The sequence below is a fragment of the Chiloscyllium plagiosum genome, unplaced genomic scaffold (assembly GCF_037043375.1).
Source record: "Chiloscyllium plagiosum isolate Xiang-an unplaced genomic scaffold, Cpla_swu_hap1 HiC_scaffold_1, whole genome shotgun sequence".
In the NCBI taxonomy this organism is placed as follows: Eukaryota; Metazoa; Chordata; class Chondrichthyes; order Orectolobiformes; family Hemiscylliidae; genus Chiloscyllium; species Chiloscyllium plagiosum.
This window is the reverse complement of record NW_028270139.1, coordinates 83,383,554-83,400,467: the sequence shown is the minus strand read 5'-3', so window position 1 is coordinate 83,400,467 and position 16,914 is coordinate 83,383,554. Positions and strand designations below refer to the sequence as shown.

The 16,914-nt window shown below is 41.6% G+C and overlaps 1 protein-coding gene across 7 annotated transcripts in view; it reads right to left on the bottom strand.

Annotated features, from left to right (window-relative positions):
• pcm1 (pericentriolar material 1) overlaps positions 1-15,577 on the bottom strand; it is a 149,608-nt gene extending 134,031 nt beyond the window's left edge. For 6 of the 7 annotated variants that reach the window (XM_043689917.2, XM_087988539.1, XM_043689942.2 and 3 more), the window contains exons 1-4: positions 15,369-15,577; positions 14,262-14,366; positions 3,416-3,661; positions 2,252-2,518 (exon numbers count right to left, since the gene is read on the bottom strand). In XM_043689917.2, coding sequence (XP_043545852.1) covers positions 2,252-2,518; positions 3,416-3,661; positions 14,262-14,357 — 609 coding nt within the window. In that variant the 5' untranslated portion in view covers positions 14,358-14,366; positions 15,369-15,577. Of the gene's footprint in view, positions 1-2,251; positions 2,519-3,415; positions 3,662-14,261; positions 14,367-15,221; positions 15,349-15,368 lie in introns of those variants that run through there. The other variant, XM_043689935.2, reaches the window with a different exon arrangement.
• Positions 15,578-16,914: the final 1,337 nt, after the last annotated feature.

The following is a 16,914-nucleotide window of genomic DNA, read 5'->3' as shown; positions in this document are numbered from 1 at the left end:
GAGTCCAGTTACTAGTGGTGTGCCACAAGGATCTGTTTTGGGACCACTGCTGTTTGTCTTTTTTATAAATGCAGGCATAGATGGATGGATTAGTACATTTGCAGATGACATTAAAGTCGGTGGAGTAGTGGACAGTGTGGAAGAATGTTACAGGTTGCAGGGGGACGTGGATAAACTGCAGAATTGGGTTGAGAGGTGGCAAATGGAGTTCAATGCAGCTAAATGTGAGGTGATGCACTTTGGGAAGAATAACAGGAAGGCAGAGTACTGGGTCAATGGAAAGGTTCTTGGTAGTGTGGATGTGCAGAGGGATCTTGGAGTCCATGTACATAGATCCCTGAAAGTTGGCACCCAGGTGGATAGTGCTGTTACGAAGGCATACGGTGTGTTAGGTTTCATCCGTAGAGGGATTGAGTTCCGGAGCCGCAATATCATGCTGCAACTATACAAAACACTGGTGTGGCCACTCTTGGAATGTTGTGTACAGTTCTGGTCCCCATATTTCGAGAAGGATGTGGAAGCATTGGAAAAGGTGCAGAGCAGGTTTATCAGGATGTTGCCTGGTCTGGAGAGAAGGTCTTATGATGAAAGGCTGAGAGACTTGAACCTGTTCTCATTGGCAAGAAGAAGGCTAAGAGGGGATTTGGTAGAGACATACAAGGTGACCAGAGGATTAGAGAAGGTAGACAGTGAAAGTCTTTTTCCTAGGATGATGATGTCAGCGTGCACGAGGGGGCGTAACTACAAATTGAGGAGTGATAGATTTAAGACAGATGTCAGAGGCAGGTTCTTTACGCAGAGAATGGTAAGGGTGTGAAATGCACTACCTGCTAATGTAGTCAACTCAGCCACATTAGGGAGATTTAAACAATCCTTAGATAAGCACATGGATGATTTTGGGATAGTGTAGGGGGACAAGCTGAGAATAGTTCACAGGTCAGTGCAACATCGAGGGCCGAAGGGCCTGTTCTGCGCTGCATTACTCCATGTTCTATCAATGTCTTTGATATCCAAATGTCTCAGGGACGAATGTAAGGCCAGGAAGATGACACGGTAGGTGAACCACAGTGGATCAAGGCAAATTGGAGGGCTGGGGTACACTATTACAATACATTTGGTGCATCATTAGAACACTGTTAAGATGCATTACCAAGGTAAAGAACTATCTTAGTTGCTTAGTCAACTGCCTGTCAGGAGGAGTGGCAGATGTTAATTAGCTTAATTTATAATTTTCAAAAAAAGTGTTTCCTCAGTGCTATATTCAAGCGGCTAGACTTTTACTCAAGCCATAACCTTCTCACTCAGATCAGTGAGTGAGGCTTGTCCAGCACCTGCAAGTGAGTTCATATTGTGCAACCTTCATTCAAAAGTTCACAGCTGACTGAATTCCTTGTTGCAAAGTTACTTTAAATGAGCAAAGAGATCAGGTAAAGTAAACAAAATCATATTTTTGGATGAATGCGAATTGAGTAATTCTTAGAGTAAAAACTCTGGCATTGTGAAGACAAAAATCAATTGAGACCAAGTATAATTTTTGAAATAATCATGTCGACCATTGAGGCAAGACAACATCACTCTAGAACCATTCAATGTGAACAAGTAGGATGCAACAGAAATGTAGGACACAACTTAGAAAGCAACTTAACATGTAGAAAGATATTAGCAGATTAACGCTTCACCAATTCTGAAACAATTCATTATTCGCTATATTAAATAAAGCACCAAACTATTAAACAAGTTAATCCTTCATAATGGGAATGGAATGACGCAAGATTACCTTTTTCAAACATAAAACAGTACAGCACATGAACTTGTTGTTAGTCCCACTGACCATGATGTCATTCTAAACTAATCCCATCTGCCTGCTCATTACCCATATCCCACAATGCCTGTTTATTCATGTGTCTGTCTAAATACCTCTTAAACTTTGCTAATAAATCTGCTTTTACCAGTTCCCCTGGCAGCTCATATCAGACACCTACCACCCGCTGTATAAAACATTTTCCTCACACATCTCCTATAAACATTTTCCCTTCTCACATTAAACTCATGTCCCCTGCTATTTGACATTTCTATCTTTTTTGCCTCATTATGAACAGCAATACCTTTAAGTGACCCGAATGAAGAGAACTAGTAACTTTCAGTTCAAATACTTAATTACTTGGATCCATTTCTTTCATCCTCCAAATCAGCAAGAGTCATTCGTTTATTTTAACCCATCAAAACATATCTGGAAGTTTCGATATCTCACCTGACTACTCTTTATTTCAGATTCTCCTTGATCATCTCCAAGTGAGATCTGATCGCTGGGCAACGAATCTTTGCTTATGGATGCGAACAAGTCCATCCTTGACGTAGACAGCTTAGTTTCACTTCTTTGTGGATTGATATCAAGTTCCTTGCTTTTGTTGCTGTTAATTTGTTGCTGGAGAAAGTTGAAAGGCTTTCTATTTTCAACAGGTGGACGCTGGTTGTTTGCAGCTGTGGCTCTGCCATGAGAATCACTCCCAATACTCCGCTGACCAAAAACATCACAATATTTAGTGCAAAATACATTAATTCTAGTATGCAAATCTTTTCATTCAGACTAATAACAAGCCTTTATTCTTATTAAGTATATTAATTTTGCTTCCAGTTTCAATTTTTCAACTTTCAGGCTTCTATTTTTAAACCGGCAAGTTGCATTCCTGTCAAACAAATGACAGACAATGACCACCAGCAACAAGAAAAGTTTACATTATCTCCTCTTGAGACATTCAACAGCTTTACTATCATCCTGGGGCTTACCATTAACCAGAAACTGAACTGGACCAATAATATCACAGCTGTGGCTTCAAGTGCAGCTGAGAGGTAGGAAATTCAATGACACATAGCGCACTTCCTGACTTCTCAAAGCCTTTCCGCCTTCTTCAGAGCAAAAATCAAAGTGTGATAGAATACTCTACATTTCTAATTTGCACAACTTAAGGGAACCTGAACAGTATCTATAAATGTGACAAATGATACTACTTCAGTTGTGGCTGGTGGGTTTAAACACAACAGTTCATGTTCCCAAAGCCCCTACAAGAAGGAAATGTTGGCTAGCAGATCAACCAAACATATGACTTATTCAGTTTAACTAATTTCTACAATCTCAGTGTTGTGTTTGCTGCATTATCTCAAACTTTCTTCGAGAAGGTCAGCACATAAAGACTAAACCAGCATTGGGACAGTGAAATTTCTATTTTTTACTGAACAAAGGAAGGATGGACATTCCCTTTCCACCCACAAACACACATCAAACATATTTGCGATTTTGAACACTTCCTCTTGAGATTTTGATAGGAAAAATTGAACTTACCAAATATTTTCCAAAAAGGTTACAGAAAATGAAGATTAAAATATCTCTCAGGCAAGATTTCATCTCTTAACTTACCTCATCCAAATCACTGAAATTTATACGCTGTTTCAGCCTTTCAAGCTCTGCCGAGTCTGCAACAGAGAAATGAGACGCATGCTTTGTGGGAGGATAACTCTTGGGGGTTTTAGCCCTTCGTCGACCAACCCCTGGAGAGGATTCAGGAGAGATGTCATTTGTAAGTCGGCTTTCACTTCCTGCACTTAACTTTTTCTTGTTCTTCTCAGATGACCTGTTAGCTTTCTTGTACTGAAGACTCCAATCCTGAAAATAAAAATACAAATGTTGTCATGATCCCAGCTGACTGCAACACTGGACAATCAAATCCCAAAATGTAACTTGACTTGATAGACAAGTTTTGATTTTCCATTTGTTTACAGTGGTAGTCAGTCCCTGAACATTTTCACAAGAGATAATGTATTTTCCACAAAAGAACAAAAATGGTTATTACATCAAAGACAAAGGAACAAACTATAGTACAAAGAATTATTTGAAACATATACATTACAAATATCAGCAGTAAAGAGGCAACCCTTATATCCCAATTATAACCTCAGGGGTACCCAAATTTCACTGAAGGTGGCTGCTTTTTCTATGCTAAAGCTGGCATGGCTTGAGTTGTTTTTATGGAAAATTCCTGTGCATTCATTGATCCTTGAAAGCAGAGTTGCAGGTGTGTAGAACAATGAAGAAAGCGTTTGTTATGCTTTTCTTTTATTGGTCAGAGCATTGCGTTTAGGAGTTAGGAGGTCATGTTTCAGCTGTACAGGACACTGGTTAGGCCACTTTTGGAATGTTGTGTGCAATTCTGGTCTCCCTCCTATGAAAAGGATGTTGTGAAACCTGAAAGGACTTAAAAATGATTTACAAGGAAGTTGCCAGAGTTAGAGGGTTTGAGCTATTGGGAGATGTTGAATAGGCTGGGACTGTTTTCTGCAGAGTGTCAGAGGCTGAGGGGTGACCTTGTAGAGGTTTACAAAATAATGAGAGGCATGGATAGGGTAAATAGATAAGGTCTTTTCCCTGGGATGGGGGAGTCCAGAACTAGAGGGCATCGGTTTAAGTTGAGATGGGGAAAGATTTAACTTTTCCACGCACAGGGTATGTGTATATGGAATGAGCTGCCAGAGGAGGCTGATACAATTCCAACATATAAAAGGCACAAATAGGAAGGGTTGGGTGAGATATGGGCTGTCTGCTGGCAAATGGGACTAGATTAATTTAGGATATCTGGTCAGCATGGACAATTTGGACCAAAGAGTCTGTTTCCACACAGTAAATCTCAATGACTCTATGACTGTATGCAATTTTCATCAATTAATATGCCTCTGACATCTTTTGCTGCTTTCTTGTTCACTGTTTATATTGAACACAAGTTCCACACACTCATTTATCTAACTGTCTTGTATGATGCACTTCTCACTGACATCACCAAAGCACTTTACTTCTTCAGTCTTGATGTTTCCAACTTTGATTTCTCTCCAGTCCTGCGTCATGACAATTTTTGACACTGTCAATTACAGCACCTCTGTAATACACCTCCTCTCTCGAAAAGAGGCAGTTTTCTGTCCCCCTTTCTTGGTATATTGTAAACCTCAAGCCAGAAAACATCTCAGTAATTACTCCTCAGAGTTTTGGAACAGGAAGGATACCTTACCTGTCATTTAGCTATACACACATGAATTCTTGGAAATGGTTTGTTTAGTTCACTGTTCAAAATGGTTTTATGGCTTTATCAGTGATACAAATAAGTTATATATCACAGAACTGAAAAATAAAATCCATTTTTGCTTTATATTACAACCTAATTTTCAAAAATACAATATATTTTGAGCCTTTATCACATTGTTCTATGGCTACCAGTGCAGTGACTTTTTGATTACTTGTGTTAAATAAAAGCCACTAATCATCCAAAACAGATAGTCACAGCAGAATACTATGGTATAGATAAATGTGGGTGTGCTTATAATCATAAAAAAGTAAGCATGCAGCTATAGTACAGACTCAAAGCAAGTACAACTTTGACCTTTATTGCAATGGGAACTAAAAACATTCGTAAAGAGGCTTTGCTACAATTTCAGAGGGCATTGGGAAGATCAGAGAAAATTGTGTGCAGTTCTGGTCACCTTTAAGGAGGGACATACTTGTAATGGATGCATGCAACGATTCACTAGTCTGATTCTGGGGTCAAAGGGGTTTTCTAGTGGAGAAAGAATATGTCGATAGACATTGGAGCTTCTAACAGAACAAGAAACAATCTTATTGAAATGCAAGATTCTAAGGGGAGTTTGACCGTTAAGAGGAAGATTCCCCTCATGACGGAATCAGAACTGGGGTCACAGTTAAGTTAGACAGATTTTTGATTGTCAAGGAAGTCAAGTTTATGTGACCTAGTTGGGGCAAAAAGAGTGATACAAGCTGAGATGAAGGACAAGGCTCAAATATTCACCGCATACACAAAAAAAAGCATACTAACAATATCAGTATAAATGGAGATGGTAGTTAACTTTTGTGGTGAAAATTGATAGGCAATCTTGAAATGTTTGGCCATGTTTAGAGCTACAGGTGGTCTAGGTCTAGTCTGGGTAGTTTTTACCCCAGGTTACACAAGATATGAGGGTGGATATAGGACGACTTACAATCTTCCAATTTTATCCAGATACAGTTGAAGTGAAAAACACATGTATTTGCAAAAATGCACTGCTATTCTAGAAATTGTGTAAAGATTAACAAGTACTATCCTGCCTGCTTTTTGAAAACTGTTTCTCTAACATTCAGCATGGTTGTCTCCTATATATACTATAGTTGGTCAATGTCTAAGTCATTTTGCTTCATTGCAAACCCAATGGCAGAGAATTTGTGATCAGCAATGAAGCAAGAGCACTAGCCAAAGAACTCAAAGTAAACTGCAGTGACCATGAAATAACCCTTACTGAAATAGAATGATCTCTCTGGGAAGAACAAGAATTCGTACTGATATTGCACATTTAATATAATTGAATTTCAGGGCACTTCTCAGAGAACTAAAAGGTTAGTCACATAAGGAAAAATGACAGATAATGAAATACTTGGTCAAACCAGAGTTTTAAAAATCTATCTCCCAGTAAGAAAGTTAGAGCAATCAGAGTCAAAGCTGACTTGTCAAAATGGGTCAATACGTATGAAGGCAATTTGATATTTTTTAAATTCCTTCCTAAGAATGTGGGATTTGCTGACTAGACCAGTCTTCACTGCACATCCGCAATTCCTAATGAAAAAGTGGTGGCGGTCCACACAGCATCACTATATCTACAGTGCTGTTACTGAGATAATTTCAGATGACCCAGCCACAGTCAAAGAATGATGATAAATCGCCAAATTAGTGTGGCTGGCAGGGAACCTGCAGGGGTGGTGCTCCCATACATCTTCTACCTTTTTATTCTAGATTGTAGAAGTTGTGCATGTGGAAGATGCTGTACAAAGAGCATCTTTGTATCTTATAAATGGTACACACTTTGGAGTGTCTGTTCGCTGAGCAACTAGTTTGTAATGCAGAGTGATGCCAACAGTGTGGGTTCAATTCCCACTCCAGCTGAAGTTACCATGAAGGATTTTCCTTCTCAACCCCTCCCCTGTCCTGAAGCATGCTGACCCTCAGGTTAAACTACCACCAGTTGTTTCTTTCTAATGAGATGCAACACTACAGCAACTTTACTTTTACCGTTTGCTGTTGCTCAGTCACCAATTGTGGAAGTGTTGGATAGGGTGCCAATCAAGCAAACTGCTTTGCCCAGAATGGTCTGGAGATTCTTGAGTATTTTTGGAGTTGCTATTGTCCAGTTATAGAGATATACAGCATGAAAACAGATCCTTCGGTCCAACTCATCCATGATATCCTAAACTAATCTAGTTGTATTTACCAGCACTTCACCCATATCCATAAGACATAGGAGCAGAAATTAAATCATTCAGCCCATGGAGTCTGCTCCACCATTCAATCATGGCTGATAAGTTTCTCAACCCCATTCTCCCCGCAATCCTTGATCCCCTTGATATTGAAGAACCTATCTATCTCATTCTTAACGGTACTCAATGACCTGGCCTCCATAGCCTTCTGTGGCAATGAATTTCACAGATTCACCACTCTCGAGCTGAAGTCTCTCTTTATCTCCATTCTAAAAAGTCTTCCCTTTATTCTCAGGATATGGAGAAAGTGAGGACTGCAGATGCTGGAGTACCAGAGTTGAAAACTGTAGTGCTGGAAAAACATAGCAGGCCAGGCAGCATCCAAGGAGCAGGAGAATCGACTTTTCAGGCATAAGCCCTTCTTCCTATGCCAGAAACATCGATTCTCAGGCTATGCCCTCAGGTCCTAGTCTCTCCTATCAATGGAAACATCTTCCCAACATTTACTCTGTCCAGAGTATTCTGTATGTTTCAAAATGATCTCCCCTCATCCTTCTCAACTCCACTGAATATAAACCAAGAGTCTTAAAAGGTTCCTTATATGTTAAGCTTTTCATTCCTGGGACCATTCTAATGAACCCCGTCTGAACACACTCCACGGCCAGTACAACCTTACTGAAAATATAGGGCCCAAAACTGCACACAATACTCCAAACGTGGGCTGATCAGAGCCTTATAGAGCCTCAGAAGTACATCCCTGCTTTTATATTCAAGTCCTCTCAAAATAAATGCCATCATTGTATTTGTCTTCCTAAGTACTGACTCAACCTGTAAGTTTACGTTGAGAGAATCCTGGTCTCTTTGCACTTCAAACTTCTGCATTTTCTCCCAATTTTGAAAGTAATCTATATCTCTTTTCCACATTGTAATCCATATGCCATTTCTTTGCCCAACCTCCTAATGTGACTAAATCCTCGTGCAGACTCTCCGCCTCCTCAATGCTCACCTGCCCTCTACCTATCTTTGTATCATCTGCAAACTTAGCCAGAAAGCCCTCAGCTCCTTCATCTAGATCAATAACGCATTAAGTGAAAGGTTGCAGTCCCAACACTGACCCTTGCAGATGACCATTCGTCACCAGCTGCCAGCTTGAGAAGGACCTTTTTATTCCCACTCTCTGCTTTTGTCAGCATGGATAGCCAAGCTTCTATCCATACCTTGCCTCTGACACCATGGGCCCTTATTTTATTCAGTAGCCTCGTGTGCAGCACCTTCTTGAAGTCCAGGTAGATAACATCTATCGGCTCTCCTTGGTCTAAACTGCCTGTTACGCCCTCAAAAAGATTCTAGCAGATTTGTCAGACATGACTCCCCTTGATGAGACCATGCTGACTTTGCCCTATTTTACCATACACTTCCAAGTGTTCAGAAATCTCATCCCTGACAATCCTCTAAACCCTTCCTATTCATATACCGTCCAGATGCCCTTTAACTATTGTAATTGTACCAACCTTCACCACATCCTATGGCAGCTCATTCCATACATGCAACACCTTCGATGTGAAAAGGTGCCTCTTCTTACGTCCCTTTTATATCTTCCCCCTCTCACCCTAAATTTATGCCCTCTAGTTCTGGGCTTCCCCATCCCAGGGAAAAGACCTTGTCTATTTATAAATGTCTGCAAAGGTCCCCCTCAGTAAAATGGAGGCTGTTCCATCACATTCCCAATGTTGACACATCATACTGCACAAGCTTTGAGGAAAGTTATTTTCCACGGAATTCGGAGGATCTGACTTGTTCTTGTAGCTTCATTATTGAAACAGCTGATCCAGCACAGCTCCTTAGTCAATAATAGCCCCTCGGATGTTGAAATTGGGAGATTCAGCAATAATAAGGCCATTGAATATCAAGGATGATGGTTGAATTTTCTCTCAGCAGAGATGGTTATTATGCAATATTTGCGTGGCAAAAATGTTTCTTATCACAAAATAGTACAACAAAGGAACAGACCCTTCAGCTGACCATGACACCATTCTAAACTAAATCACATTGCCCATATTCCTCTATGCCCTTGTTCACATGTCTGTCCAAGTGCCTCTTAAACACTGCTATCATCTCTACTTCTAGCACTTAACCTTTAAGGTATCCACCTACCGCCGTGTAATAAAACTTTCCTCGCACATCACTTTCAAACTTTTCCCCTATGCCCCTAGCATTTGACATTTCCAATTTGGGAAAAAGATTTCAAGTTATTGCTGCCTCTCAATTTTTGATACTTGTATCAGGTAGCCCCTCAGCCTCTGATGCAGTAACCAAAACAACCAAATTCAAAACCAAAAACTGCTGAAAAAGCTAAACAGGTCTGGCAGCATCTGTGGTGAGAAATCAGAGTTAACATTTTGGGTCCAGTGACCGTTCCTCAGAACTTAAACCCAAATCTTAAAACTAAAATAACCCAAATTTGTCCATAGCTAATTCACTCCAATCCAGGCAACATTGTCTTTTGCACTCTCTCCAGATTCCACATTCTTCCTATAGGATGGTAACCAGAACTGCACAAAATATTCCAAATATCATCTAATTGAAGTGTTTTAGAGCTGCATCACAACTTACCAACTTTTATACTCAATGCTCCAACCAATAAAGGCAAGAATGCCATAAACCTTCTTTTGCACTTGATCCATTTATGTTGCCACATTCAGGGAGCTATGGACTTCACCCCAAGACCCCTCCCTATAACAATGCTCCTAAGGGTTCTGCCATTTACCGTGTATTTTTCTCTCGCATTTGACCTCCCAAACTGCATCACTTCACACCTGTCGGATTAAACTCCATCTGCCATTTCTCCGCCCAATTTTCCAACTGGTCTATATCCTTCTGTATCTTTTGATATCCTTCCTCACTATCCACAACTCCACAAATTTTCATGACATCAAGGCATACAACATGGAAACAGACTCTTCAGTCCAACCCCATGCATGCCTATCTCTTGCACACAGTATACCTGCAACTGAGATGACTGAATACCAATCATAATAATGTGCCTTTGTGGAGTCATCTTTGGGAAAATATCTCTAGATTTGAAAAATTATGCATTGGAATTTCAGAGGAGCCTGGACTACATGGGCCACAGTGAGATTTGTGGCAGAATTAGTCAAGACGTCCAGCAAGGCCAATCTCAACATAGGGAGGGCGACCTTGCAGAGGTTTATAAAATTGTGAGGGATATAGAGAAGGTGAAAGGCAGGTGTCTTTTCCCTTGGGTGGGGCTTTTTTTAAGACTAGTGGACATATGTTTAAGATGAGAGGAAAAAGATTTTAAAAAAGACACAAGGGGCAATTTTTTTTCGAAGAGTGGAATGAACTTGCACACGAAGTGGTCGATGCGGGTACAGTTACAACTTTTAAAAGACATGTAGATAAATACAGGAATAAGAAACAAGTCCTTCAGAATCCTTCACAAACACCTGATGAAGGATAAGCGCTCCAAAAGCTAGTGTGCTTCCAATTAAACCTGTTGGACTATAATCTGGTGTTGTGTGATTTTTAACTCTGTTTCTGATGTAAGGGACCTTCATTTGTTGTCTTTTTCTATTAATTTACCTATAGGAGTGTTAAAGTTCAATAGTTTTCCCTGCAAGCTTACAGTGATGCTCTATTTTCCTTCTCTTAATCAATCCCTTTATCCTCCTATGCTGAAATCTAAGGTGTCCCCAATCCTCAGGTTTTACCATGATTTTTGGTGCATTTGTATTCCTTGAATCTAATATTATGCCTAATTTCCCTTTCTGAGCCAGAGTTAGGCCACCTTTCTGGCTTTCTTTTTGTGCCAGAGAGGAATGAAGAGTTGTTGAAAATCCTCTATGCATTCTTCAAATATTTGCCATTGCCTAGTCACCAAAAACATCTGCTAAGGTGGCTGTGGAGTAGGACTACTGATCCTGGGGACCATCTATTCTTCTTGTTTCTTCTCTTTTTATCCTCTTATCTTTCTTTGCTTTTGCTTCTTTTTTATTTTATTTACTTATTGTTGAAAAGCTCTCGGCAACTGCATTGGCTGCAGCAGGTTAGCCCGGTGCAGATTTGTGGCAGTGACACTGGAAGAGATTGCGGATTCCCAATGGCTTCTGCACTGATGAGATTATTCTAGCACCGATTCATGGCTGCTGTTGCAAAGGCAAGTTTGGGGTGGACCCAAAGCGGGCTCATGGAGGTACCAGTGCAGTACCCAATGGCATTGATGGCACCTGCAGTGGCGAGATCCAGCAAGGACTCAGTGACAATAGGTGCAGGAGTAGGCCATTCTGCCCTTCGAGCCTGCACCACCATTCAATATGCTCATGGCTGATCATCCTTAATCAGTGTCCTGTTCCTGCCTTATCTCCATAACCCTTGATTCCACAATCCTTGAGCTCTATCCAACTCTTTCTTAAATGAATCCAGAGACTGGGCTTCCACTGCCCTCTGGGGCAGAGCACTCCACACAGCCACCACTCTCTGGGTGAAGAAGTTTCTCCTCATCTCTGTCCTAAACGGTCTACCCCGTATTTTTAAGCTGTGTCCTCTGGTTCGGCACTCACCCATCAGCGGAAACATGTTTCCTGCCTCCAGAGTGTCCAATCCTTTAATAATCTAATATGTCTCAATCAGATCCCCTCTCAGTCTTCTAAACTCAAGGGTATACAAGCCCAGTCACTCCAGTCTTTCTGCAGTAGGTAGTCCCGCCATAAGACTCACCACAAAGAACAATTGCTGAGTACAAAGAGTACCCACAGAAACTTCAGCAACTCTCAATTACCCAATAAGATTCAAGGCTTCTTCAGTGCTGTCAAAATGATCTATGGCCCAAGCACTTAAGGACTTAACCCAGTGAAAGCCATATATGTGGACTGTCTTCATCAGGTTGCCAAAGGCAGTCAATATTAACTGCAGAAATTATCCAAAACTGGAGTCTTCTTGTTATCTGAAACAGGAAAAATTATTGCAGAGTTCTCCTCATTTACCTCCAAAAAGTGGCCAAGGAGTGGCAACACCATTTTCACATACAGGAGCACCATAAACATGCCCTTCACTGCATAGCAATAAGAAAAATGAAAAGAACAGCATTAATAGTTCTACATTACTGAACTTTACCAAATCCTTAGACTGTCAAGTATGTAGACTCAAAGTTGACTGCCTTCCGACATTTGTGACAGTGTTCTGGAAACTCCCTGATAACATGCAAGCTGCAAGCCCAAACAAAGTCACCATCACAAACCCTATCTCGTGCAGGCTGGGGGTCAAACAAGGCTGTGACATCACATCACCCCTGTTCTCCATCATGATTGCTGAAATAGTGTCTCTCTCCTCCAGCAAATTACTACAGGCATGGAGATGACTCATTTAAATTACACATGGACAGGGAACTTTGCAATTTACACCATCGTCACTTCAAATGCAATCACTGAGCTTCACTACACAAATTATGCTTGCATGCATTAATTCATACAAACAAGAAACAAGACTAAGTCTTTGGACCTGCTCAACTATTCAAAAAGATCATGGCTGATCTGATTTCAACCTCAACTCTACATTGACACATACCCCCCAGTAATTTTCTGGATCCTTGATAATCAAGGATTTATCTACATCTGCCTTAAACATATTTAAAGATCTTGCATCCACAGCCTTTTAAGAAAGGGAATTCCAAAGTCTCTTAGCCCTCTGAGCGAAAAAATGTTTCCTCATCTCGGTCTCAAATTAACTAGCTCCTTTATTCAAACAAGGACTGTTTCTGACATAGAAACTGCTCCAGATCACTCCTGAATGCTTAACTAGATTGTCAGTGATCATCACTACTAAGGATGTGACGCTTTTGACCCATCTCGACTTCAGCACCAGTGAAGTTGAAAGGGACATGCCCTGCAACTTGTTCCCTCAAGTAATGAGAGATCTTGCGTTTTGCTGACGTTGAGGAAGACATTTTTATCTTTATACCATGTCAGCAAACACTCTCCCTCATTCCTGTATTCTGTCTTGTCATTGTTTGCGATCCGACCTACAACAGCCGTGTCGTCAGTGAACTACCGTAGCAGCAAGAGCAGGTCAGAGGTTAGGAATCCTGCAGTGAGTAACCCACCTCCTAATTCCCAAAGCCTGCCCATTATCTCCAAGGGACGAGTCAGGAGCGTGAAACAGAATACTCCCCACTTGCCTGGATAGGCACAGCTCCAACAACATTCAACCAGGACAAAGCAACCTTGATTCACACCACATGCACAAACATTCACTTCCTCCATCAGCAAAGCTCAGTAGCAGTAGGTACCCTCTTCAAGATGCACTGCAGAAATTCAGCAAAGCTCCTTAGACAGCATCTTCCAAACTCTCAAACGCTACTACCTAGAAGGACAAAGGCACAAACATATGAGAATACTATCACTTGCAAATTCCTTTTCAAGCCACTCACCATCCTAACTTGAAAATATATTATTCCTTCGGTGTTGTTGAGTCAAAATCCTACAACAGCATAGAAAATGTATCGAGACCAAAAACATCGCAGTGGTTCAAGGCGCCATCATCTTCTGAACAGCAACGTGGGGTGGTCAATAAATGCTTACCTAGCCAGAGTTGGCCTCATCACACAAGTAAATTTTTAAAAACCTATATGTCACTTGTTCAAAACACACACCTTACATCACAATATCACAAAGTTATCCAGTCAGGGCATTTGCAGAGAATTCGTAATTCCTATGGCTCCACACTATCTGTTCACCGGTTTTGCCAGTATTTTGAAATCACAAAGGAAGCAAATGGAATAAACAAACTGATTATTTCAAAACCAAGCTGCCTTATATTTGACAGACTTATCTGTCCTTGACACCAATGAAAAAATTCCCAGCAATGAATTTCTACCATAATGCATCATCCTGTTGATAATCACCAATTTAATATTAACATATTTTCTTGGAATCTTAACTCAACTGAAATAACTTTGACTTACCCGGTTATTAAGTTGATCATCCAGACTTCCATTATTCACAGTGCAGTTATGATCTTCAATACTTTCCTCAAACAAAGGATCACCACCAGTTGCCATCTCCAATTACTAGAGACAAGACAGTTGGTACATAATTTAGCATTACATTTGAAGATCACACAGATTATTTTAACATTTAAGTGAAAATATTTAATCAAAAATGCCTTCTAATACAGTACATCATTTAATGTCTCTTCTATTGTCTTCAACCAAGGCTGAATTCTCACATCCTAGCTTGAATCAGAAGATAGTGTGCTGATGTCCCAATCCAGAGATTTGGGCGCCAAATCTAGCTTGACCAAGGAAGTGCTGCCCTGTCATAGGCATTAAACTGTGGCCTTGTTTACCCTGTCAGGTAGATATATTTCAATGCATTCATTATAGAAGAACCTAGTTTATTTCTCATTCAAAAACAAAAATGTTTTACACACAAAAATAGAGGTTTGGTACCATCCACAGAGAGAAAACAGAGTTAATGTTTTGAGTTTATACACTAAATGTGTATTTGTTAGTTTGACCCTTTGATCTTTTACTATGAATTCTGTGTCCTATGATCCTGCCCGTTAGCTACCTGACGAAGGAGCAGCGCTCCGAAACCTTATCCTTCCAAGTAAACCTGTTGGACTAAACCGGGTGTTGTGTGATTTTTAACTCTTACCACACTGCTGTTTATCAGACTCTACGGTCTGTAAACTGACTGCCAACCTGCCTGAATAACAAGTTCGGAATACTTCACTGATTCTCATGTTCTTCAAAGCATCCTGAGACAGTGAAAGGTGCTGTCACATGCTCCTCCTTCCATCCCAAAATCTACACATGCGGGATCGCAAAGGGAAACATCCAACAAGCACAGGTGTACAAAAAAAATTACAACCAACTATCCCTGTAATTAGAAACAAGAACGTGTTTTAAAGAATAATTTACTTCCACGAGTTGTTGTATTCAGACCGATCGGGGATGGTGGCAATCGCGGCGGCTCGGTGGAGTCGTCACCCCGGGCAACGGGCGGGGGGAGGGGACTGGAGCCCCAAGGCGAAGCGAAGGCCCTGACAACGACGAGGCGATCCCTACCTGCAACAACAGGAGCAGGAGCAGGAGCTCTTCCCCTGTCCCCGCCGGCCCGGCTCGATGTCCGCTCCTCACTCAGCTTCCCGGGGAAGCGGCTCCCTGGTTCTGGCTCTGGAGAGGTGGGGGAAGGGCCGAGCTCAGTAACGGAACCCCCTCTGCGCCTCGCGGGCTCGAGCGCGCTCTCTCCCGCCAAACCCCCCACGAGCGCCGCCGCAACCGTTACCGAAACCATAGAGATGGAGCCGGAAATGACGCACGTGCAGGACAACAACAACCAGCGCGAGGTAGCGGGGGTCAGCCGCCACTTCCGCATCCGGGTACATAAATCTTAACCGCCTCTGACCGCCCGGCAAACCGAAATATTCGGATAGAGGTGAACTAGAGTAGTTTTGGTGTGTGGCGGGAGGTGGAGATTTAAAAAACATCTGCACAGACACACATGTACATTGTTTTGGTGTTTTAAAACAAAACTTGCTTACTGACCTTGGGTTTTCAAGTGATTTTGTGAAAGTAAAACCAATGACCAATTGTCCTGTATTTTCAGGGATTTCCCTTGATTTTAATTGCCCTCCAAGGAGGCCTTTTGCTTCTTATTTCTGGTTAGGACACCTTCCAACACAGTGAGCCAAGTATCTCCTGCCTTTGATCCCGGAGAATCCCTACAGTGTAGAAACAGGCCATTCGGCCCAACGAGTCCACACCAACCCTCCGAAGAGCATCCCATCCCCCATACAGACGCTATCCCTGTAATCCTGCAATTCCCCATGGTTCATGCACCTCACTACAGATCCCTGGACGCTATGGGTAATTTCCCATGGCCAATTCACCTAACTGCACATCTTTGGAGATTGTACAAACTCCACGCAGAATGTCCCTTGAGGATGGAATTGAACCCAGGTCCTTAATGCTGTGAGGCAGCAGTGTTAACCACTGAGCTACCATTGCTGCCTGCTGTAGCTTTTGTGCATGTGAGTGGGCATCAATAGCCAGGGTACCTATGACCAACACAACATTCATTCCCAAACCCTCAACTCTTAGCACCACTGGCACCTCTTCCCCCTGCTTGATGCCCACCAGAATATACTGTCTGACAGACCAAGCATTCCTCAAGTCTAAAAAGTTAATATGAGAAGAGTGTGAAGGTGTTAAGAAAATAATTCTTGATCCCACAGAGTTGTGGACACTCGATCACTCGGAAATCTGGGCAGCACAGATGAGTTGGGCCTGTTTCTGTTCTGACTCTATGACTCTAAATATTTCAAGGAGGTAGATGGATGTTTGAAAGATCAAAGGTTGTGGCCTATGGCAGATGATTTGTTGAATGGCAGGCTAAACTTGAGAGGTTGAATGGTCTACTCCTGCTCCTGTTTATGTTCTTAATTTCTTAAGGCTTTGGGTCACTGCATCCAAGGTCACCTTCCAATCCCAATTACACTCTGAAATCCCCATTCTCTCACTGCAGAAGTAACTACTTCAGTCCCAAAAGTAGTCATGTTTTCCTAAATCACTGAAAATCGTTGTGCCCAAACCTTTCAGCTGGTGGGCAAAG